This window comes from Penicillium solitum, assembly GCF_028829755.1.
Source record: "Penicillium solitum strain IBT 25940 chromosome Unknown utg000004l_segment0_segment0, whole genome shotgun sequence".
NCBI classification, from domain to species: Eukaryota; Fungi; Ascomycota; class Eurotiomycetes; order Eurotiales; family Aspergillaceae; genus Penicillium; species Penicillium solitum.
In genome coordinates, this window is record NW_027072124.1 from 2,416,203 (window position 1) to 2,440,027 (window position 23,825).

The window sequence follows — 23,825 nt, forward strand, 5'->3', positions numbered from 1 at the left end:
TGACTTTATTGGTCGCGCATGTATATAAAAACCGTCTCTATTTGGGTAAATATCTAATCTACTGTACAGTATCATTTGTTATCAAAATGATATTCATGAAAAGTATCGAGATCAGCCGAGAGTATTGTATAAGTGAGACTTATTTGGGATCCAAGTAGAGGATCTCTTTTCACATGCGATGTTTGTTTAGTTTGCGTCCTCTTATCATCCGGGTGCCACGCCGCAACTTGGAAACCCCAGCTTGAATGTCACATTCGCTTCTTTACCTGCCTATCATTGATCGCATCGGAATATATACCTCCAGAAGCAAGCTCTCCTAGTTCCCGCTTCAGCTGACGCCTGACACATCTAACGAAACCCCTCCTCGACCTGGTCGCATTGCTCAACTACGAACAACGAGCTCCACCACGAGACCAAACAAAGCGCCCTCGAGTCAAAAAACCCACACTCTGACTATTAAAAGGCCAGGGTATTCTTTCCCTACCTCGCACCGGCGGTCCTCTCGAAGATATCAATTTTCAAGGGCCACAAAGACCTAAATTTCTCAAACAAAGCGCCAGCGAGCCCAAAGAAGACCACCGACCTGACACGCGAGGGACATCTCTCTCTCTCTCTCTCTCTCTCTCTCTCTCTCTCTCTCTCTCTCTCTCTCTCTCTCTCTCTCTCTCTCTCTCTATCTCCTGTCTCTCCCTTGTCGACCACTTCAACAAACATACTCAAAGACACAGCGACCATGGACTTCCTACCAGGTATCTACCTCACCTACTCTCCAGCCACAGCGATACAAAAACCGCAGCGCAAAGTCCCACAAGCTAACCAACCATCCCACCGACACAGAGAATCTCCAAACAGTCCTCCAAAATCCCGCATTCACCTATCTCCAAACAACAACGCAGGATCACCTCACAACAAAACTCTCGCACCTACGTACAATGGTGCTCCAACCATACCTAATCGAGCCCTTGTCGAGTTTCCTCGCCTCCTACTCCTCCTCCATCCCAGACCTGCTCTCAGTACTCATCCTTATCATCATACTCTTCGTCTCCGTTAAGATTCTAGGATACGCCTACCGCGTGGTCATGTTCTGGATCACGCTCGCTTTCAGGCTTGTCTTCTGGGGCACGATTATTGGTATCGGCTGCTATGTCTACAGCGTCGGTGTTGAAAATGCCGGCAGGGATTTCGGGTGGCTTTGGGGTGTGATATATGGGTTTGTGGGCGACTTTCAGGAAAAGAGTAAGATCGCGGCGGCGGCTTACGCGGGGAACCCCAAGTAGGGTGGTTTGTTTTGGTTTATTGGATGGGGTTGTGCAATAGGAATGAGGATGTTTGTCTGATAATCAATATCCTCGGATTGTTAGTGTCTTTTATTCCAGGCTGGCATGTCTGTTTGGCAGTATATGATGAAAATTCGCAATTGGTCTGCCTGTTTCTTTACTTCATCCCACTAAATTGGGCTAGCGATTAACGACTTGTTTTGGAGTTCTAGACATCATAATACTCATGAATTGTTTTGATTTCATTATAGTTTCATTATGATTTAAGTTATCTGGGGATATGACCGAATATCCATTTGCAGTGTACAGAGCTCTCAACTCTGACTCTGGTAGCATCAGCCATGGTTGTGTCGTAAGTATGGCTGGTTTCAGATGCCGATGGAGCTCCAATGCTGTATAGGTCGGCGCGATAAGCATATTGGAACGTTTCCAATGTTGTAATACCGGCCGTATGATAGCAATGTGAGATTAAAAATGCACTTTGTCTCAGACTGCTCCGCTGCGGGAAACTTGAGGCTGCTGCATGAGGTGGTATTGGGTGAAGTGGTCGGTCGTGGGGGGTCTCGAAGAATATGCAGAAAATTTGACTTCAAGTCACAGCGCTGCAGTAATCACGTGTGATATCCCTCAATCCTCATAGTTCACCTCAACTGCATCCTTGGGTTCTCTCGGTTCTTGGGCCTCATGGTACTGGATAGCATCGTCGATATGGCTCACAATCGCCGCGACGCTGTCCTCATCCGAGACTTCCAATTGCAAGAAGGAAACCATACTGAAATCGTCGATCAACTGTCCGACAGCCCGGTTGAGCTGCTTGAAAGATCCGCCACTCATCAAGGATTCTGCGGCCATTGGGTTGGCGCTTGCGGTGAGATCGTCCTCTTCCTTCTCTTGCAGCAATTGCACATCCACGTTGGTAAACCGTTTTAATTCCCGGCGTGTCACCATATCACGGACTTGGTCCATCTTGCTGAGAATGTTGACGTGTGGCATCTCCATCATCAGCATGGCAGACATGGCACTGAGTGTACCGGCAAAGAATTTGGCTTTGTCGATGACAAATGTACTTTCGAGTAGGTAGGCGGCACACATGTTGATATTCAACGGGCCCTGTCGGGAGAGGAATGTTGTGAGGGTTGGTAGAAGAGGAATGTGTGTGTAAAGCTCGATTTGGCCGGGCATGTCGAAGATGATCAAATACTCTTCACTCAATGGCTCCAACGCCTCTGATAGGAATTCCAGGTTCTGGAGTAGGAACTCGAAACAGTAGATGAGACCTCCATTTGGTCCTAGGCCCATCTCTTCCATCACATCTTCCAAAGTGATCAGGTCACGAATATCGAGATCTGGTTCGTAGGCGAATGTTTCGGCGGCGGGGTCCAGGTTCACATAGAAACAGCTACGGCGAGTGGTTTGAAGGTGTTGGATTATGGCATTGCTGAATGTGGTCTTGCCTGCACCTGCAGGGCCCATTACCAGGACACCGAATTTGGACATGGTTGTATATCGGACAGAAAGTATAGATGGTATAGAAAGTACCAAAAAAAGAAGTTCAATGTTCTATCTTATCACAAGAAAATTGCATTACCCGTGTAAACTGCCCAAAGTCACCGCCCCCAGATGGCGCGATCACGGGGCTGACAAGGGACAAGAAGTACCGCGTACGGAGTACAACGAGGGTACTTGAGGGTACTTCGGTAGTACCTGACCAGTCCCCCACTCACACTATCTTTTCTTTGGTACCGCCTATGTAACTCGGAAAAAAAAAGCAAAACCCCACCAAATTCCCCCTCCCCAAGAGATCTTCCTCCCTTTTCCTTTCCTCTCCTCTCTCCATTCTTCTTTCCCCCATTTTTTTCTTTGTCAATTTCCGTTTCTTCACACACCGTCACAATGGGTTCCGTTTCAAACAGCGGCACTTTCCTCTTCACCTCCGAGTCTGTCGGTGAGGGTCACCCCGATAAGATTGCGTGAGTTACATCCCCTAAAACCTCTCGTTTCCACCCTCGGAGTGTTATGAGATGGGTTTACATCAATTCCAATTGGCACAAATGTATTAATCCACCCATAGTGATCAGGTTTCCGATGCCATCCTCGATGCCTGCCTTTCTGAGGATCCCCTCTCCAAGGTCGCTTGCGAGACTGCCACCAAGACCGGTAAGTTGATCAATGATTACTTTAGGCCAGATCTCAGTCTGACATGTTACACTAGGTATGATTATGGTCTTCGGTGAGATTACCACCAAGGCCCACCTGGACTACCAGAAGATCATCCGTGGCGCTATCAAGGACATCGGTTACGATGCCTCCGAGAAGGGCTTTGACTACAAGACCTGCAACGTCTTGGTTGCCATTGAGCAGCAGTCCCCCGATATCGCTCAGGGTCTTCACTACGAGGAGGCTCTTGAGAAGCTCGGTGCCGGTGACCAGGGTATCATGTTCGGCTATGCCACCGACGAGACCCCTGAGCTTCTGCCCTTGACTGTCATCCTTTCCCACAAGCTTAACGCTGCCATGAAGGCTGCCCGTAACGATGGCTCCGTCCCTTGGTTGCTCCCCGATACCAAGACCCAGGTCACCATTGAGTACGCCCACGACAACGGTGCCGTCAAGCCTCTGCGCGTCGACACCGTCGTTGTCTCTGCCCAGCACAGCGATGATGTCTCCACTGAGGAGCTCCGTTCTGTCATTAAGGAGAAGATTGTTCGCAAGGTCATTCCCGCCGAGCTCCTCGATGACCGCACTGTCTACCACATCCAGCCCTCCGGCCGCTTCGTCATCGGTGGTCCTCAGGGTGATGCCGGTCTCACTGGCCGTAAGATCATCGTCGATACCTACGGTGGCTGGGGTGCCCACGGTGGTGGTGCTTTCTCCGGAAAGGATTACTCCAAGGTCGATCGTTCCGCCGCCTACGTTGCGCGCTGGATCGCCAAGTCTCTGGTCAACGCCAAGCTTGCCCGCCGTGCCCTCGTCCAGCTCTCCTACGCCATTGGTGTCGCTGAGCCCCTCTCCATCTTCGTTGAGAGCTACGGCACCTCCTCCAAGACTTCCGACGAGCTGGTCCAGATCATTCGCGACAACTTCGATCTCCGTCCCGGTGTCATCGTGAAGGATCTTGACCTGGCCAAGCCCATCTACTACCAGACCGCCAAGAACGGTCACTTCACCAACCAGGAGTTCTCCTGGGAGTCACCCCGTGCCCTTAAGTTCTAAGCGGGCTCTGCTTAATCCGGTGACTCCGGACAATTTTTGACGACTGTGATGATTTGCTTTGTTTTCAACAACTCAAAGCACGATGAGCATAGACTATAAAAAACCCTCATAAAATCCAGAAGTTGGTTTGCACTCGGAGACCAACTTCTCTTGTTTCATTATCTGCATGGTCGCGCAAATGACGGGCCTTTTCGGCGAAGACAAAATTCAACATGATACCACTTTTCATCGGCTGGGAAAGGAAGTTTTTGGCGTTTTTCTGGAGCGAAAGTCTTCAACACTACCTCTCTACCTCACTGTCCATGGTACCTACGAGGAGCCTTTGGTCCTGCTTCCACGCTGGATCATAGTCTATCGATTTCGAGGGAACCTTCATAACACTCTCTGCGAGAGTCTTTGAGAGTTCTTTTCGTCTTGGTCCTAGGCATGCTAATCTAAACATTAGCGATAGACTCATAATATTATATCTTTTTTTCATATATTGTTTTTGGAAGCATGCCACTAGTTTACGTATTTTTTTCACCGTACTCAAGTCTCCTAAGAAAGGACTTTCAATACCTAGATGAAATTCTTGAGACAGTCTCTCGACCACTACGGAGTACATGGAAATCAATTAACGTGTTTGACATTGGTCTAGGCGGAGTGCACGTCCCGACGCGTGACGCCAGGCCCGCCCAGATTTGAGCGCGATCTGTCGACACCTACACAACTACCTGGGCAACGTCAATTGCTTTGTTAGTTTAGCATAAGACTTGACTCTTGCGTTCAAATTACAGGATGCCTACTATTTCCTAGACGCGACCATGGCCTCGCGTATAGTCCCCAACATCCTGGATCCGCTCAGTTCATCCGCGCTGAACAAACTCCACGAACCGACCCCTCCACCCATAAAGAAGCGGAAAAGAGGCGATCAAGAGGAGGTAAACAGTACTGCTGGAAAGATTGCTACCTCTTCCATCGTCATAAGAGTGAGTCACGCCTATAGTTGGCCTAGCATACGCTCAATCCATTGGTTGCTGTTGCTCACTCTCCGGAACTTGTATAGGCTCACTCGGCGTCGTTATCTGATGAACCCTTGATCCTCGAACCAATTACCGCACTCCCCCGCACACGGCTGCCCCTCTCGTGGCTTGACGACACGCCCGCCTCTCGATCCGATGAGCAACCAGGCGGCCTTTTCACCGCGGACATCCCCACGCTAGAAATTGACCTGCGCGCAAAGACGGAACCAACTGTTCTCGCTGTACGCCTGATCCCCAATGGTGGACTCTACATTATCGAGAGGGTGAAGAGGGGCATATACTCGCTCTCTAAGCTCGCTCGATGGGTGCATGAGGGCAATATCGTTGTCGCGGCCAAGGGGTGGCATGGAACTGACGCGGCGGGGGTGGATGGCGTGGCTGTCGATGAGACCGATGTTGTTCCCGATGGGTTTGAGTGGTGGCAAATGGCTCAGATCGATGAGTCTCTCTCCGAGGTTGAGATGGGCGAAGAGCCTGCTGGGTTAGATATCGCGGTTGTCTTTGGTCCATCCGAGTCGGATCTTGGGAATACTGAGACATCCTTTGTGGGTGTTGTAGAGCATCGGAGTCATTCGCTTGCTCCGTCCAGGAGTTTCGATGCCGCTGAGGGGGGTTCTTTCTTACTTCCAGAATCTCAGGGCTTGGGAGATGTCACTACGGCTATGGATGTTGATGTTGTCGATTCCAATGTCGTGGATGTGCAACAATCGCCCGAGGAGTTACTGGACGGGATGAGAGATCACTATCTGCAGGCTCTCTATGTTTCAAAGGTGATATGCTCTACTCGATACTTAGACGTTGCACGACTGACATTTTCTAGACTTCTGTGGCGTACTTTGCGAAGGGCCCGTTAACGCGCTGCCGGACTGCTTTCCAGGCTCGTGACTCAGAACAGCCTCAGGGTTCAACAGAGCTAATTCAATCCTACCGTGAAGCTATCCTTGCTACAAAGAAAATGGACCTCAAATACAGAGAAACATTACCGTCGACAATTCGCGATGCAGTTCTTGCGCTTTCTGACGATGGCGCGAAATCTAAGAAGCGGAAGAGTAAGAAAAAGAAGATGGGCAAGAACGGTCTTTACCCAGAGGAGGAAGGATTCATCCAGAGGTGGTGGAAGGATAGAATCTTAAATGAGTGTCCTGCGCAGGAATCATCGCGTGAAGCAGAGTCTAAGAAACAGATTTCAGATCTCCGGTTGCGCGAGACCCAATTGCAGATCCTGCTAATTTTGGAGGTCATGGTGTTGGAAATGACTATTGCTTCGGTAGAGAAAAACAACACTAACAAGGAGAAAGATGCAAATGGGGAGCAAGATACGTCGAAGAAAGCCAAGTCTAAGAAGCCCACGGATTTGAACGTGCTGCTTGAGCTCCATCTCGATCGGATGTGCATTTGGCACGCCGTGACAATGGAAGAAACGTCTGCCGCCGATACAGCAAAAGCTTCTTCTTTCAATAGCAGCCATCTTTCAGGCAAGAAAGTCGAGAGCGATGCGGTGCGTGACTTCTGCACGGAAGTCATCATTCCATTCTATGCTGCCCGTCTCCCGGACAAATGCAAGTTGATCACCCGCAAATTTGGCGTATCTGGCGGTATCTCCCCAGCTGCTAAGAAGACACAATCTTCGAGTAAATCACACCGCGTGGAACCTGGGGCGGAAGTCAAGCGACAACAGCCTGCACCAAAGCCCCGACGAACATTGCAGCGAGTACTTACGGACGATAAAGCGGCAGCGTCCCATGCTCGGCACCCAGGACTGACTCGATCCAATACTGCACCGAGCCAGCATAATGCGAAACGCGATATTGAACCCTTGCTGCCCACTGTTCTCAGTGGCAGTGTCCGGGGCGGCATACAGAAAGCAAAACGCACGGAAAACCGTGAGGTTGATCTTAATGCCGTAGCACGACAGCATGAGACCAAATTGAGAAAGGTCCAAATGCTGGCCAACCAGAAGAAAGAGCTAGATGCTGCTATTCACGCTCTTCGGAAGCCGAACAGAGAGCTTGTCTCCAAGGATCTAGCAGACGATGCGTCAAAACGGGTTATAAGCGGCGGAGGCAGTTCAAGAAAGTCAAGAAACCCCGTGCGCAATCCGTTCGGCGAAGGTGTGCAGGTCATGGCGACTCCTCGAGGCAATCGAAGGAAGGACGCGGTGGTCGGGCTACCGTCGCTCCCTCGTGGTCTGGCCCCATCCCGGTCATTTGCTGGTGTGGAAAATTCTCCTTTTGGCGAGTCTCCCACCATGATCCCATCCTCAAGTCGACGGGCGATCTCATTCTCTGGCGCCGACTCCGACCCTTTCAATTCCCATGACAATCCACACGATGGACGAAGTCCACGATCGAGCCAGCCGGACGGAGCTATTCAAGAAACTCCAACTAGGCCATCTTCCAAAATTTTCCAGAGTGATACCATAGCTGCCCGTCGACCATCATCCTCCACTGGCAAAGGCTTGTTCAGGGTGCCCAACCTTCCAGCGCCTCGATCATCCACACAACCAATGGTCCCTGGCTCCCCTATCCATTCACGCCCTCGTGATATCTCCGCATTCGCGGAAAGCTTGTCAACGTCATCTCGACAATTCAGCCAGTCTCTCAGTCATGCTCGCACCTCACCAATCATGGAGACGCCGCCCAGAAGACAAGCACCGCAGAGTATATCTACTCCCACTGCTGTGCCATTTTCTCTATCGCTTGATGCTATGGTCACCGATAATCCTCGTTCTCACTCCCCACCTGTGGTTGTTGGAACCCCCGTCAAAGGTGCCATGGCTGTGCCCGTAACGCCTAATAAATCACAATCCAACTCGATATACGAGCAGTTGGGCTGGGACGACGAGATGGAGTTCTAATATCCTAATTTCCGAGGCATCCACGCCCGAAATGCATATCGTCCTCACGTGTCATGCATTTATGCGGAGTTTTTCTGTGCTGGTTTTGCTCTGCTGTGTGTTATTTTTCTATTTTCTTTGTACTGGTGTTCGAATACACCCGGAGTTCGAGACGGCTGAAGCACTGGCAATGGCGTGCATTGTTGAATTCTTTTTTGGATATATCCCCATCACTGCATTATCTTAGCTTTCTCATACTCATATACATACAATACATTCTATCTATATCTCAGGCAGGAGAAAAGCAAAGGTTAAATATTCCGTACTTTTGTTCATTGGGCTTGACATGCATAAGATGTTGATGTGAGATTGAAGTGAGACACTATAAATTTCCAGGAAATTGGACCCCATATCTAAAGGTTCTAGCTTAGGATTGTACACCCCCTAACTCGTGTTTCAGGTAGAGTGTACGAATAATTACAACATTACAATGTAATTCTGTACTTCGTACTCCGACGGAGTACGAAGTACAACATGGGTACTCACATGGATCTACAGTCCCGATACGCGTATTCCCCCTGGTCACATGTTTTTCCACTTTTTTCATTGTGTTGTACGTTAGATATTTATTGGTTAATTCTTCTTATTCTTCTAGTTATAGTATCAATAGAGGAGGGATGTCTAATAAAAAGATATACAATATAATCGAGAAGACCGCCAAGAGACCAAGAGACCAAGAGACCAAAAATATATATAATAAGGCCGCGTAAATGACCGGCTATTCTTATACATTCTACACTAACCTGTCTATTTTATTTGACTTAGTGGAATTCAATTGCAACTAGAGCGCCACTAGATTGATCTTGGCTTGATCTAAAAGGGCCTTACGTGGTCAGCCTGGCGGGCTCCACAGTGAAAGGAGTCGTATTCGGTTTAGGATGTTTTTGAATATCCGAAAACTCCTGAAAAGGGCAACTAGTCTAAACAGTCAAGTCCACTTTACTTCACCTCCACGTTCGCTTTTTTGATATGACATCTAAACCTTTCCAAACTTTCCAACAAAAAACCAACGATGCTTACAACAATTCCAAGGAATCTGAGATCTGCACATATTCTGTGCCACTCAGTCCCGTCATGAGCGAACAACACCATCATAAGGCCCCAAACCACAGCCGACCTCTATTATACGTCCCCAACACATTATGGACGCGATTATTTGCAACAACGGTCATCACCGAGACCGTCCTCACAGTGGCAATTGAAAGGTAGGGGCCCGACCTCGAATATCAGTGCCTTCTCGGACTTGGAGCTTATGGGGAAAATTAGCTGGATACTGATGAGCTTGTGGGACGAGCTCGACGACGACAGCAAAACAAACGGACAAATGCGCCTTCAGTCATTCCTAGGACTATATATTTTCGCTCTGCTATACGAACTGGCTCTGTCATATGATGCACTGCGTCGGAGGAACACAATCCAGCTGGTCGGACTCTGTATCTGTAACCAGGGCCTGTTCGCATTTGGCATCCTGCAGATGCGGGAGATCAAGGATACTATCGCCACCTTGGCCGATCAAAGCCTCAGTGACCGTCTGCAGGACTTGTATAAAATTGAACTCATTCTTGTCCCAGTGTTTTTAGGTACCGGGACTCTGTGTATGAGCTTTTTCACGTGGAAGCTGCGTGCGGAGTTTTCATGGTCTATATACAAGAATATAAGCGCGGACTTGCAGATGAAGCGTCGATATTTCGTATATCAGGTTTGTTGCGACAATGCTGGCAATGTCCTTTGTTCTATAGCTGACCCAATTCTTTCCAGGTGTATATTGCTCTCCTGAAATTCGATTTCTTCTTCGTATTCGGAACTCAACTCCAAATCCTCCTTGTCGTCTTTCAAACCCAAGACTTCGATTTTATTATCAATGCCTCTGTGATTCCAGTCACGATAATGACCCTGGTCCTCTCAGCTCAATTTTGCAAGCGTGAGAAAACGAAATCTCTCATACTTATGATGGTGAGCATTCTCGAGTGCGACAATATCTGACCTACAAACTAACCATCCACTCAGTTCTTTATGCTTCTTATACTTGGATTCCTTGTCCTCATCCTCCTTCGAATTCACAGCAACTTGGAGAGCACTGATTTCAGATCTTTCCGGGTGTCCCTAACATTATTCGCAGCAGTGTCAGCACTTTTGATGGTTCTCACACTCATCAACTCCGTGATGTGTATCATGAATTTCAATAAGGGATTGAAGAAACACGTCTTCACCCCCAAAAAGCGGAAAACTTCTGTCTCGTTGGAGCTCCAACCCCAAGAGACACCTACACGGTTCCTGTTGAACTAAATATACTGACTCTACGACTTACTGCCCTTTTCTTTTGTGTATAATACCCTGATTATTCCATGTACATATAAACTTGATTTACAAATTTGGTGGCTCAACCGCCTACTTGGTTTCCTCTTCTACTCTTGGTTTCCTTCCGTTTCAGTACTCACCTCTTCCGCTTTTTGGTCAGTAAATATGAGCACGTTCCTGAGATGAAAGTATAAGGGGAAACTTGTTTTGATATCGCGGCAATAGACTACTATGCTATGGCGTTGATGCTATCTCTGTTAGTTCACGCTCAAGCCGCATTGCCTCATCCAAAACCTTCATAAATTCCTCCCCTTCGGCTTCCCTCAATGGAAGCAATGGCTTTCGCGGAGCAATTCCATACCCATGCAGCTTGTTCAATGCATACTCTGTGTATAATTAGCGTAACATCCATTAATATCTTCTAGGGAGATACCAACTCATGGCCCGTATACCACCTGGAACCGCAGAAGCATCAGCCCGAGCAAGAATTCCTTGGATCTTTTTCGCTTCCTTGCGCTCGGTCTCCGTTGCTGACGGCAAATTCAGTAGTGACCAGAGCCTCATAGAAGCCACTGGTACAAAGTTAGGAATACCGCTAACAGTGCCATGACCACCACATTGCATCCAGGGGGTCAGATCTGCAATAAGGCCGTCCAGCAAGAGGAATGGGAATTTTCGTGTCTCATTTATTGTGGTATCTTCAGAGATCAGGGCCTGAAGACGGATCAGCTTCCCCATACTCCCACCACATCTGCTTTTATCAGCGCTATCCAAATGACAGTAGTTGCCGAAAAGGTTGAAACTCACGTCAACTTTACTCCACATAAGTTAGTTGATTTCTTCATAATTGCACTAATAACCTCTGAAGACATATCCTGGCCGCCAGCGTTGGAAGGGAAATTGTATAGCAATAGAGGAATCTGTCACTTCATGAGCAATGATACATATAGTGCGTTATGAACAATTCATACCGGTGATGCTTCGCAAATATCAACATAATATTGAATGACTTGGTCCATGTCCGTGTTCAGACTTGTAGCGTAATAGGCCGGCAGAATAACCATTCCGGCATCTCTGTTATTGTTAGAAGGAAACTACTCAGCCAGGGGGATTCGGTGCCAACTTACGCCCCGGCATCTGCAGCAGCTTTGGACAAGCTGATGGTTTCTCTGGTACTGAGTCCCCCTACACCAGCGACTATTGGTGTAGAGTGCAGCCCTTCCCCATCCAAAGTTGCCCTAATGAAGCGGATAAGAGATACACGCTCATCGAAATCCTAAGAAGATTTAGTATTATAATAAATGCATAACAGAAGGAACGGAAGTTACCAGATGAACTGCTTCCCCTAACGATCCAGCACATACTGGTACTGAACGAGTGGTCGCATTAGTGTGTGGCTTCATACTATGCGTTAAATCAACTTACCCATGCCGCGGGTGACCATAGCTGTGATTGATGCCAGATTAGCTTCATATGACTAGCGTATCTTCAAAGATGAGCCCTATCTTACCTAGCAGATGTCTCCGGTAACTGTCAAAGTCAATCTCTTGGTTCTCATCAAAGAAAGTTGGCAGTGGCACGTATACTCCTGGCCGGAGTGGTCGTGTAGTGTACGCCATTGTAAGATCGTTTACAAGCAGTTGAATAATAGTAGTCACTAAGTCAAATTCCAGATTTTGAGGTTCTTCAATATTTAATGTCCAACGACCCCTTCGTACCTATGAGGGGCGTGAGTATCGGGAGCATCGGTCTGTAAGCCGCTGATAAGATAGACGCGGCAAGTCTCCGCTCGACCCGCATTGTGGCCAACCGTTCCACGGTTGGAAGAGAAGCCTTATCGCAGAGATAATGAGTTGGTTTAAGCTTCACGAGGCGTTTTTGTGTGGATGGGTTGACAGTTATATATGATTATTGGTCTCCCTTTTGACGAAGGTTAAGATTCATTCCTCGACCAGCTACGTTAAACAATATGCAGGACGAGGTAAGATATATCTCCTTGGGCAGTAAGATATTTTGATATTAACCTACATCTCAGAAAACCAAAGAGCTGGCTTACGATTCCAGCGAGATTCCTGTCGACATAGGAACTATCCAAGACACAGGTAGCAACCATGGCCTCCAACGACAGCTTAGGGTATGTCAAGCCACCCTTTGACTACTGGAGTGAGCTAACAATGAATATAGCCACGGCATCTGTAAGTGGCAGCACGTTCGGGTCTTGATATAAGGGACTCACAATTTGATCTAGACAAATGATTGCTATCGGAGGTGTTATCGTCAGTCACCCATCCTACTATCACTTTGTTTTCGTGCTGATAAATTTTTAGGGTACTGGCCTCTTTCTAGGCACAGCGAGTGATCTTAAGAATGGTGGACCAGCTGGCCTTCTTATTGGATACTGTATTATGGCTTCGTTGCTATATTCGGTAATGGTAAGGCAACTGCAGACTTCTTCATATCTTCAATCAGGGCTAACAACCATCTACAGGTTGCTCTCGGTGAGATGGTATCGCAATTTCCCATTCCTGGCGGTCAATTTGCTTTGGCTGGCCGGTTTAACTCACCCGAGCTTGGATTTGCTATGGGTATTCTGTTCTGGTACAAGTAAGTGAGATTGTATTCCGATCTATGAGAGCCTGGGCTTACAAATGCTTTAGTTATATTGGTGCGACTATTCTTGCTTATCCCGGCAAAGCAGGAAATATCTAACTTTTATAGTTGTCTTACCGGCCGAAATTTCCGCGGCGGCTGTTCTGGTTACATTTTGGACTCCGGCGGGACAGGCAGATTCTACATGCTCCACTGGCATCTGTAACAATGCCATGTGGGTTGGACTGATGCTTATAGTTGTGGTATGGACTTTTTTTTCTCCAAATAATGGGATTACAAGTGATACTGATGACCATCTAGTTTGCTATCAACTATGCGGGAACACGAGTTTTCGGTGAAATGGAATTCTGGTTCTGTTCAATTAAAGTAAGATTGGAATCGTGCAGTCTCAAAACCGCGGAGATACTGACTGATATAGGTTGTGACCATCATTGGCCTTATTATCACCGGTGTTATCATTAGTGCCGGTGGTGGTCCTAACCACGAGGCAATCGGATTCAAATTTTGGCACGAAACCGGTGGATTCGTACAGTATGAAGGCATTGGTAAGCCGCTCAATTCAGTACCACAATGTTTACCGGAATCTAACGTTTAATAAAGCCGGTTCTAAAGGGCGTTTCCTCGGATTCTTCAGCGGTAAGACCAGATTCAACCTATCAGCTCGTACCGAATAACTCATCGGTTTATAGTTTTGATCAATGCTGCGTTCGCATTTATTGGATCTGAAATTACAGCAATTGCAGCTGCTGAGACTTCAAACGTAAGAGTTTTGTTGAACTAATCGCAAGTTCACTTCACTTACAACCTATTACAGCCACGAAGGAATGTCCCGCAGGCCATCAAGAGTGTCTGGATTAGGCTTGTACTATGTTAGTTGAAGTTATTCCTTCCCAAGACGCCAATATACTAACTTCCCTTCCCTTCAAAACAGTCTATATCTGCAGTGCTTTCTTGGTAAGTGTCCAAACCTCGATAGTGACTAGCAGTCTACTTACAACCACAGATCGGACTTCTCGTGTCTCCCTCCGATCCCTCTCTCAGTCTTTCTTCTACTGCGGCCAAGAGTCCCTTTGTTATCGCCATCCAAGTAATTTACCATGCAAACATTGCCTTAGGGCCAAGAAGCTAACATATACAAACAGAACTCCGGGATCTCGGTCCTCCCTTCCATTATCAATGCAGCCCTTCTCACCAGCGCATGGTCTGCCGGTACAGCCGATCTTTTTGTCTCATCGAGGACCTTATACGGACTGGCAACCCGCGGACATGCCCCTAAGATCTTTCTCAAGACTCGGGAAGACGGCTTCCCTTGGGTTTGCTTTTTGTTCTGTGGTGCTTTCTCTTTCCTGTCATTTATGGCCGCTGCACACGGAGAAGCGGGCAAAGTGTTTGGCTATTGTGAGTGAATATCTTGAGGAAATTTGTGCTAGATTATCAAACTAATGCCAATGAAGTCTCGAACATGACTGCGATGTGTGGTATGATCTCCTGGACAGGGATCTTGTGGACCAGCATCCGTTGGAATAAAGGTCTCAAGGCACAGGGCATCGATCGAAAGACACTCCCATATATGGCACCTCTTCAACCATATCTATCGTATTGTTCGTTTTACAAGATTCTATTTCGTGTGGGAGATACTAATTTCTGCGATTTTTCAGATGGAATCTCAATTTGCGTTATGGTCATCATCTTCGGCGGGTTTGGTTCTTTCAGTGAGTTTGCAAGACATGAAGCACCTCGTTCCCTTTACTGACCTCCGTTTCAGTGCCTACCTTTGACGCTTCCACTTTTGTTACGACCTACTTTTCAATTCCGTTCTTCGCTGTGCTCTTCTTCGGATACAAGTTCTGGAACAAGTCAAAGATGGTCGATTATGCCAATATGGACTTTATCACCGGCTCTTCGATTGAGGTTACCGAGAAGGTTAGTCCCATGTTACCCCCAAGCGTTTCATCTAATTAACAGTTGACCGTCTAGGCGAGCGCTCAGAATCTGTGGCAGAAGATTTCCGATAGGATCTAGGTAATAATTATCTTGCGCCGACTAGCCATGTGTGATTAACAATATATAATCTCATTTTATTGCTGTGTATACGATAGACAAAGTGCTTGTTTCAATTTGAATTACTTTTTATCTCTCTTTCTCGCCGTTAATTGTAGTAGACTTCGTATGGGTTGCTCCCGCAAAATATAAGGCCTAACATAAATAAAACTTGTCCTAACAGACTCTAGGAATTAAAAGCCACTTCGAACCCTGGGCGCTATACAACGTGCCTTTGGTGTGGGGCGATAGGGGAAATTCAGTAACGCGTTATCACCCATAATCAACTTGATAGCGATAGACAATCCTATATCTCAAAAACACACTGTTCCTGTCATCGGAAAGATAAGCGGCACCGGCCGATGGCAGTCGGCTAGAGAGCCGTGCGTCCCGCTCTATTCCATTTTACCCCAGTTCAACATCCTCTCTCAATTTGATACTGTGATACTGACAAGTCTATCGAGAACATGGCGCCTAACTTTGATTTGGTTGTGATTAATGCGACAGTTGTGACTGCCAGCGATATCAGGTACCAGGCCTCTGATGATTCGATAAACAGATCTATTGTCGCTAACGAAATAAAGCAAATGTTGTATCGGGGTCAAAGATGGAAAAATCCAATCTCTTGCGAATTCATTCACAGATGATGAGTTGGCAGGCACTGAGATCATAGATGCTGAGTACGTGCTCTGCGAATCCGAAAAGCCAAACACACAATTAACATGTGAAATACAGAGGTGCCTATGTAATGCCTGGGGGTGTCGATGCACATGTCCACTTATGTCAAGACCTGAAAACCGGTAGCTAAATCACCTGTTTAAATCAGCATTGAGGCTAATTTTCGTAGGTCCACATGGCCTCGGCGGCGAATGCTCCGATAACTTTGAGACTGGGTCAAGAAGTGCTGTTGCTGGTGGAACCACTACGATCATCACCTTCGCCACTCAAACCAGAGCGGAAGAAGACCGGAGCCTCTTGAAGGTGGCTGAAAGGTATAATGCCCGTGCTGAGGAGACGGGCAGTTATGTGGACTACGGATTCCACATCATTATTGTTCGCAATGATGCGGATATTCTTGAGAATGAGCTACCAGTGTTGATCAAAGACTGGGGGATCAGTAGCTGCAAGCTATTCTTAACGTATGCGACGCAGCGTTTGACTGACTCACAAATGTTGGACGTTATGTTTGCGGCAAGGAAGAATTCTATTACCACAGTGAGTTGCTCTCTGCCAACATGATATCTACAGTGGATGGCGGTTAATATTGTATTAGATGATTCATGCCGAGAATGGGGATATGATAGAATGGTTGACAGGTAAATCAATTGCTGAGGGATATAGAATGTTTAAAACTGACCCAGACACAGAGAAATTGGAGAGTAAGGGGATGGTTGGTAAGTACACACATACTTGTTGCAATTTCGTTTCCTGCTTGCTAACCTATACCAGCTCCTTATTATCACGCCTTGTCGCGTCCTCCGCTTGTTGAGGGAGAAGCCACCAATAGAGCGATTGCCTTAGCACAGCTCATCCAGAATCCGATTTTGTTTGTTCATGTTGGCTCAGTGGTACGTTCAGTTCTCACAAGACAAGAGTCTTATACTAAATCAGGTAGCTTGGTGCTGCCAATGTGCGTCGTGCCCAGACGATGGGACTGCCAGTATATGCAGAGACATGTCCTCAATACTTCCACCTCACCTGGGATGATTTGGTAACTTGCCCCAACCTAAAGCAAATACACAATCACTAATTTCAATTATAGAAACGGTTTCACTCACCAACATGTTTCGAAAACAGCAAGATGATTTGCTCACCACCTCCCCCACCCACCGCAGCTGATCACGAAGAGCTCTTTGTGTAAGGTTGGCTGCATTTAATACGGGGTATATTTGGCTGACATCTAAAAAGCGGCCTGTCAAATGGGACATTCACGATTTACTCATCCGATCATTGCCCTTTCCGCTACGACCACCCTCATGGAAAACCATCCGGTGTGTTAGAGCACGAAGCAAGTATGGAGGGAGAGAAGCCATGCAGCGGAGAAGAGCTGCAAGGTTTATTGGAACGGAAAGGGGGCGCATTTCGCTTTATTCCCAATGGGATCCCGGGCGTTGAAACGCGCCTACCATTGCTCTATACGGGGGCATTGGCTAGTGGTCGCATTACGCCGCAGCGATTCGTTGAGTTGACATCGACAAACCCGGCCAAACTGGTAATTAGATGCCTACACATTTTCTACCTCCTTGGGTTAATGCTGACCTATCGATAGTACGGCTTGTATCCTAAGAAGGGGGCATTAATGCCCGGATCAGATGCCGACTTTGTGATAGTAAGATATAAATTCCGGGATCGAAACCGCTGCTCCATAATAATATTGACATGTTGGAATTCTAGTGGCACCCAGAGAAAACGTTCTCGCCATTCAATCTCACTAATTCGATGCTGCATCACAACGTCGACTGTAAGTGCCATAATCCATGATGTTCTTTTCAATCACGGAAAGCTAACATTGTACCTTTAAAGACACCCCGTACGAAGGGATGAGGTTCGAAAACTGGCCTCGATATACAATTCTTCGTGGCAAGGTCATGTGGGCAAATGGCAAGATAACCGGCAAGGTGCGAGATGGAGAGTATGTAAAACGTGGACCGAGTCAATTGGGGCCGGTATCCCCTAGAGCTGCTCGCGATCCTCGCACTGTAGCTGATTGGCTCTATGAATGAAGCTGTCTGGGGTCTATAGAAGGTGCTGCGAGAAGCAGTCTTGAGTGGAAATACAATATATTCGCTTCAAGTCTTCCGTCTAGAAACTGTTCAATATTTTATCGGTGGGCTATGACACCATTTGTATTTCTCCAACTAATTTACAACACGGCTAACAAGATTAGGGCCTAAAAGTGGGCGTGTGGGCTCTAGATTAAAGGTGGTGCACCTCCGAGGTAGGTCAAAAGTAGCATTTCTACTCGAAATATGACACATAGCCGTGCCAAGCGCCCAATATTCGTACCGGATATTGGTGCGCCCCACCAAACGCAAATTTCCCACTAAACGCAAAATCTTCAATTTCTCAACCAATAAATACACTATTTACAGGTAACCACCACGGCTATCTATATACCAATTACTACCATTGCTATCTCTTGCTGCCATTGAAGCTTCATGCTCAGCTTCTGCTAAATCCCTTGCTTCTTGAGCCCGTTGTTGAGCTTCCAATTCCTTGGCATGCTTTGCCTGTAGCCGCTTCAACTTCTTAGCTTCAACATCCTGTCTTTTTACCATCATCCTATTTGCACATATAGGTGATAGCACATTGCCTTTAGTCCTAAGAAGCGATTTCCGATTTTTGGGGGTATTTGCAGTTGATCTGTGGGACTGAGACTTCTTCAAAGAGGCCTTTAATAAATCAACCTCTTGGGTTAGAAGCGTATTTGTATATATGCTCCGTTGAATATACCGTTGTATGCCTTTAGATAGATGTTTAATCTAATCTAGATCATTAAGAAGCTTAGTATTAAGCTTCTTAACCCGCTCAATTGTATCTAGCGGCGAATTGGTGACTGAACTTATAAACTCCGGGGGGGGGGGTGGGGGCGACAGCGTGAAAATCCTAAGGGTGGACCCTTCGGCGGCGAGATCTCTTTAACGTAGAGGATCAAGAATTATCTCTAGATCTAGGGGCCAAATACCCCTAGATTTAAAAGAAGATCTAATTGTTCTTTAGGTAAAAGCTTACTCTCGAATCGTTTGAATAATCCGGAAAAAATCCCGTTTTTGGCTTGTACTTCTACCCTATATAACAATCTCATTATTCATCGTACGGAAGTGATATTTTAGGCTTTAGAATGCCGGGCTATTGAGCGGTTGACAGAGATATGTTATATATGGTAGAAAGCATAGGAGCTATGATTGTCTATTAAAAGTAGCCTTAGCCTACCCCTTTGTACTAATTTAATAGTAGCTTCGTGGAAGGAGAGTAGCTATTTAAATGCCGTCTTATCGTCAATCTAGCTATTAGGGGTAGGTTTGAAACGATAATTAGGCGTAGTAATATTTTTATACCACTCCGCTATATAGCTACTACCTTTCGGTAAAAACCATGGTAGCATCAACCAGCTATCTGCTGAAATACATTCAATGCCAGTAATTGATTCCGATTGACCTCTATTAGCGATATCGCTAGTTGTACGAGAGGTAATAACCTTCCGTGGCTTACCTTCGCCGATTCGATAGCCGGTTTCTTCCTAATTGAAGATCTTATAGGGTAGGAATTTATATAGTTTAAATAGATCGGAGATATCATTAAACTATAGGAATAATGTACCGTAATCCTCACTATTAACCCTTGATTTCTCCTTTGGCCTTTGGGTAATGTAATTGAGCGTAGGGGGGAGCCTTGTAATAAAGCGATATACCCAATTGTGGCCGACAATCCGATCTTCGCCAGCCTTTTTTAAAATGGTATTTACAGCAGCTTCAACCATCTCTGGGGTAGGTGATATATGTGCATTATCTAGTGTTTGAATCCAGCTAGTAAGCGCTTTTTCTTGAATTGAATTCAAGGATCTGGTTGCTTTGCTACGGTCGGCATAAGACTGGCGGCCATGAATCCTGGCCCTAAGACGATGGTACGGTACGTCGAATTCCCGCGCCAACTGGGCGATGATAGGCTTGTCGGCTTCATAGAAGGCTTTGACTGCAAGTTGGATTTGATTTTCCATTTTTTTGATTCGATTTGATATCGTGGAGTGGTAGAAAATAGGTACAAAAGTGATAATAAATTGAAGATTTTGCGTTTAGTGGGAAATTTGCGTTTGGTGGGGCGCACCAACACACCCCGATGGTGTGTTGGGCGCTTGGCACGGCTATTGTGCACAAGTGATTTAAAAGTAGTTTCGGCCTAACTCCGAGCTTCTATGGGGTAAGTTCCTCAAAATCTCCTTACCATCCGATATCCTGTCGAAATTAGACTTTGATGGAAGTTCCACTAAACCAAGGTGGGTTGTACGTGGGCGGGAACCTTGGAACACCCGGGTATCGGTAGCAAATCAGCATCTAAGATGTTATCACTGATAACGAGCAACCAGTATCCCCAGGCCTTTTTCTTTAGTCTGACTCTTTAAGATGTGTCTCGTGTCTTGTCTTAGTCCCGGTAGCATAGGGTGAACATGTCCTTCAATACCAACTGGCCAGACAATCATAGTACAGATGATGAGCGGCCCGCCAAGACGCGTCGGATTGCCCGAGCTTGTCTACAAGTGAGTGCTACAAATTTAACGAGGCGATATAGATACTCAACACATCCGTTTTAGTGTCGGGCGCGGAAACAACGATGTTTGCCATCGTCCGAAGAATACAATCTACAATTACCTTGCAAGCGATGTCAAAGACTAAGCATCACTTGTTCATTTGAGACAGATAGAGTTCCAACATTGGATCTGACTCAAAGTCCATCAGGTCTAGTACAACTGGTAATTGAACTTCAAAATCGGTGAGACTCAAAATTTCCATTCGGTCAAGAGCAGATGTTAAAACCTGAAGCAGACTCAACCAACACGAGACACGAATATTTGAGCTAGAAAATCAGAAGGGTCCATTCAACGTCAATACAAAGGAAAGACCTAGAGATATCCAGCCTGAGCACCAGGAAGCTCTTTCGAGGAGTCAAAGCGACATATATAATTCTCCCGAGTCAAGTATTGACGGAATTCATCTGGGTCCTCCTATTGCAACACTGCGATCGTTAAAAGTGCTTGCGGAAGAAAGAGTTGATGCATCAACTTTGAGAGCCCAGAGATACAAGAACATATACGACCCTACATATCAGGGACTCCTTACAGTCGAAGAGGTCGAGCGAGCAGTTAAAATGTATTGTACAACTCCGTTCGGGGAAAATTCGACCTACTAATATGCAGTAGATTTTTTCAACATTGCCATGCCTCGGCGCCTGTATTAGGTGAAGGCATCCGGGATACATGGCAGGAATACCTTCAAACAAGCCCAACACTCATTCTGGCCATATGCTCAGTTGGTACCCGGTTTTGGGATATGGGTGATCAAAGGTAGAGAGCGAGAATTGCTAGATCCAGAAGCCAGGCTAATAATACTCATGTCCAGTGATGGTTCTATTGTCGGTCATCCCCGATTCCACGATCTTACAAAATTACTCGACAAAGCGGTCTCCAAACTCCTTCTCCGGCCCACTCCATCAGATGTCACATTAGACTCTATCTGTGTGCTTCTTCTCTATGCCCAGTGGATGCCATGCAGCAAAGAAGATGATGAAGACGAGAATGTTGAGTGTCAAAGTACCTATCGCGAACCTAAGGCCAAAAGTCGATACAACGAGATCAGTGCTTGGGTTGTCTTAGGGCTAGCAGAACGATACTCTGTCCTGCTGGGTCTCGAGCAATCAGCCACATCACTTTTTAAAACCCCCAACAAGGTACCATCCATAGAGGATGTAAAAAGGCTACGAGTGTGGTACAACTTACTCACATGCAACTTTAATCTCATGCTAACATCTGGTCTACCTGCATCAATTGATCCTGGTCCATCGGTTCAGGTAGCGTGGAGGTTTGTCTCTCATGGGTTGATGCAGTCCCCTGCGGATCTTCGAGTAAGGGGACTTGTGGAACTTGTCGGAATAGTTCACCTTGCTATGTCTAGTTCTGGGGATAAATCTGGCCGCCAATTGCAACGGAGTTGCTTGGAAAAGTTGAACAGTGATTTAGATGATTGGGAGAGGTAAGCGAATATCCAGGCAGTTTCATTGTTTGACCTACTTACTGACGGCTCGCAGATCTTGGTTTTCTCGTTTACGTACGTTTATGGGACATCTTATACTCACAGTTATTAACAATCACCAGAGAAAACGGAATCACATTACAACCATTTGCCATTCACTTCAGCCCGGGTATGCAGTTACATATCTACACTTATCCGGGATAATCTAACCAGCGATGTAGTGGTATCGACTCTCCCTCAATTGTGCATCACTCGCATCACTACTTTCTTCCCCACGGGTACATCGACAATCGACGGATTCAAGTGAACCACATTTCCGACAGGCACTTTCAGTTAGCTTGACCGCAGCAGCGCAAATAATATTAGCACAATCGACCTTCAAGGCAGATATTGTCTTCTCACTAGATTCGCAGCAACTATCTAGCTTTCCCGACGGGTCATACAATATGGACCGTTCGTCCGTGAGTCGATTATACTACACGGTGGACTCAACCTGGATTTCACATACGTTCGCTATCATATTCTTATGTATTTGCTATATTCGAGGCATCATCGATGGTGAGATATTCATATAGATACTTTGAGGCGATGATCTAAGCCTCTCAATTACTGACAATATCGAAAACAGAAAGCCTACAGATTTGTAGCCAAGGTTCTAGTCAGGAGAAAGGGAAAATCTTGACACGCCTTCCCTCCTCTTCTCGGTCAGTGCTCGCTCGACTCCTTTGTCTTGCAATAGACATCTTCGACAGTGTTTCTCCGGCCACGACATTCCATTTCGCCCATGACTTCCAAGCCATTGTTCACTATGCAGTTGCTTTGGTACTAGTCTCTGAAAATGACGAGCAGCATATTGAGGAAAAGGAGATTGATGATATGGCATTCCAGTCTCTATTAGATTTGATGGATGATTCCGGTGTTGACTGGGCAGGGAATCTTTTCGGAGAGTCGCTTGATTTCCCGGAGTTGAGTATGGACGGAATGCTTCATAATTGACAGTAGGATATTATAGCTTTGAAGAGCCATGCCTATATCAAAATTTTAAATTTTGATCTATAATTAGTATTCAAAGAAAGCTGTAGCCTATACACTCGAGAGAATAAACTTACCTCTCGGCATCATCCAACTCAAACAAAATATCTTGTGCTCCCTCCCAAAGCACCAGCTCACCCAGTGCCTTTAAGTTCTCGGTTCCTTCAACAATAGTCAAGAAATGACTGGCCGCCAGCGGCCCCATCTTACTTGCAAAGGCAACACCTCCATAGCAGAACAGAATCTCTGTCTCGGAGATACCACCAGGATATAGCAGAATCTGACCCGCAGCAGGGTGAGCCGTATGGTTCTCAAATGGTAGTCCGAAATCGGTCTCTCCTAATGGGATCCACATACCCTCCCCACTCCAACGAACATGAATGAGCTTTTGGCGGTATGGGAGGAGAGTGCGGAAAAGGGCCACTGTTTTGGGAGCTGAGGATTCGAATCTCGCGCGGAATTGGTATGGACCGGCTGTTATTAGGATGGAAGTCATTCTGGCGATATGAGAGGAAATTAAGTTATTAACCTTTCGTTTCAGAGGAAGAAAATGTTGAACTATTTGAGTGACCGTATCTCACGCATCGGCATTTTCGGGGTCGGGCCGCGCGGGCTTCAAGCCGCGTGCGGGTTGATCAGGAGCCATATCAAAAGCAACGATTGCCTCGCCAAGTTGGAGATTATACAACTCACT

The 23,825-nt window shown here is 46.5% G+C and overlaps 11 protein-coding genes across 11 annotated transcripts; 7 read left to right on the forward strand and 4 right to left on the reverse strand.

Moving 5' to 3' along the window:
- Window positions 1–733: 733 nt before the first annotated feature.
- N7455_006913 (Apq12 family protein) lies at window positions 734–1,277 on the forward strand (the record flags this gene model as incomplete). The annotated part of the gene is made up of 2 exons (XM_040953721.2): window positions 734–749; window positions 838–1,277. 2 exons carry the CDS (start codon window positions 734–736, stop codon window positions 1,275–1,277), a joined length of 456 nt encoding a protein of 151 aa, XP_040815987.1.
- Window positions 1,278–1,904: 627 nt separating this feature from the next.
- On the reverse strand, window positions 1,905–2,774 carry N7455_006914 (putative signal sequence-binding GTPase GPN3; the record flags this gene model as incomplete). Its single annotated transcript, XM_040953579.2, has 1 exon — window positions 1,905–2,774. One exon carries the CDS (start codon window positions 2,772–2,774, stop codon window positions 1,905–1,907), a length of 870 nt encoding a protein of 289 aa, XP_040816033.2.
- A 253-nt stretch (window positions 2,775–3,027) lies between these two features.
- N7455_006915 (S-adenosylmethionine synthetase) lies at window positions 3,028–4,952 on the forward strand. The gene is made up of 3 exons (XM_040953535.2): window positions 3,028–3,247; window positions 3,349–3,434; window positions 3,490–4,952. The coding sequence occupies exons 1-3, from the start codon at window positions 3,171–3,173 to the stop codon at window positions 4,488–4,490; spliced, it is 1,164 nt and encodes a 387-aa protein (XP_040815927.1). The 5' UTR covers window positions 3,028–3,170; the 3' UTR covers window positions 4,491–4,952.
- A 341-nt stretch (window positions 4,953–5,293) lies between these two features.
- On the forward strand, window positions 5,294–8,369 carry N7455_006916 (uncharacterized protein; the record flags this gene model as incomplete). Its single annotated transcript, XM_040953686.2, has 3 exons — window positions 5,294–5,458; window positions 5,536–6,282; window positions 6,333–8,369. 3 exons carry the CDS (start codon window positions 5,294–5,296, stop codon window positions 8,367–8,369), a joined length of 2,949 nt encoding a protein of 982 aa, XP_040815961.2.
- Window positions 8,370–9,377: 1,008 nt separating this feature from the next.
- On the forward strand, window positions 9,378–10,694 carry N7455_006917 (uncharacterized protein; the record flags this gene model as incomplete). The annotated part of the gene is made up of 4 exons (XM_040953697.2): window positions 9,378–9,613; window positions 9,675–10,107; window positions 10,167–10,361; window positions 10,416–10,694. 4 exons carry the CDS (start codon window positions 9,378–9,380, stop codon window positions 10,692–10,694), a joined length of 1,143 nt encoding a protein of 380 aa, XP_040816094.2.
- A 246-nt stretch (window positions 10,695–10,940) lies between these two features.
- Window positions 10,941–12,325, reverse strand: N7455_006918 (dihydrodipicolinate synthase family protein; the record flags this gene model as incomplete). Its single annotated transcript, XM_040953698.2, has 8 exons — window positions 10,941–11,092; window positions 11,144–11,457; window positions 11,514–11,626; window positions 11,678–11,780; window positions 11,834–11,982; window positions 12,035–12,075; window positions 12,132–12,152; window positions 12,217–12,325. The coding sequence occupies 8 exons, from the start codon at window positions 12,323–12,325 to the stop codon at window positions 10,941–10,943; spliced, it is 1,002 nt and encodes a 333-aa protein (XP_040816095.2).
- A 350-nt stretch (window positions 12,326–12,675) lies between these two features.
- On the forward strand, window positions 12,676–15,338 carry N7455_006919 (uncharacterized protein; the record flags this gene model as incomplete). The annotated part of the gene is made up of 20 exons (XM_040953577.2): window positions 12,676–12,687; window positions 12,742–12,840; window positions 12,891–12,901; window positions 12,955–12,982; window positions 13,034–13,138; window positions 13,195–13,310; window positions 13,364–13,371; window positions 13,425–13,558; window positions 13,617–13,682; window positions 13,735–13,861; window positions 13,917–13,952; window positions 14,006–14,076; window positions 14,131–14,185; window positions 14,248–14,270; window positions 14,320–14,403; window positions 14,459–14,714; window positions 14,771–14,917; window positions 14,975–15,028; window positions 15,082–15,239; window positions 15,294–15,338. The coding sequence occupies 20 exons, from the start codon at window positions 12,676–12,678 to the stop codon at window positions 15,336–15,338; spliced, it is 1,635 nt and encodes a 544-aa protein (XP_040815900.2).
- Window positions 15,339–15,823: 485 nt separating this feature from the next.
- N7455_006920 (uncharacterized protein) lies at window positions 15,824–18,079 on the forward strand (the record flags this gene model as incomplete). The annotated part of the gene is made up of 12 exons (XM_065605455.1): window positions 15,824–15,885; window positions 15,941–16,036; window positions 16,092–16,156; window positions 16,204–16,571; window positions 16,630–16,750; window positions 16,806–16,924; window positions 16,972–17,067; window positions 17,119–17,213; window positions 17,265–17,568; window positions 17,626–17,685; window positions 17,751–17,817; window positions 17,880–18,079. The coding sequence occupies 12 exons, from the start codon at window positions 15,824–15,826 to the stop codon at window positions 18,077–18,079; spliced, it is 1,653 nt and encodes a 550-aa protein (XP_065461309.1).
- A 396-nt stretch (window positions 18,080–18,475) lies between these two features.
- On the reverse strand, window positions 18,476–20,040 carry N7455_006921 (uncharacterized protein; the record flags this gene model as incomplete). The annotated part of the gene is made up of 2 exons (XM_065605456.1): window positions 18,476–18,819; window positions 19,977–20,040. Coding segments are annotated over 2 exons (408 nt in total), but the record flags the coding sequence as incomplete, so codon positions are not given.
- Window positions 20,041–21,461: 1,421 nt separating this feature from the next.
- N7455_006922 (uncharacterized protein) lies at window positions 21,462–23,095 on the forward strand (the record flags this gene model as incomplete). The annotated part of the gene is made up of 2 exons (XM_065605457.1): window positions 21,462–21,797; window positions 22,763–23,095. 2 exons carry the CDS (start codon window positions 21,462–21,464, stop codon window positions 23,093–23,095), a joined length of 669 nt encoding a protein of 222 aa, XP_065461311.1.
- A 109-nt stretch (window positions 23,096–23,204) lies between these two features.
- N7455_006923 (uncharacterized protein) lies at window positions 23,205–23,627 on the reverse strand (the record flags this gene model as incomplete). Its single annotated transcript, XM_040953503.2, has 1 exon — window positions 23,205–23,627. One exon carries the CDS (start codon window positions 23,625–23,627, stop codon window positions 23,205–23,207), a length of 423 nt encoding a protein of 140 aa, XP_040816047.2.
- Between the last annotated feature and the right edge of the window lie 198 nt (window positions 23,628–23,825).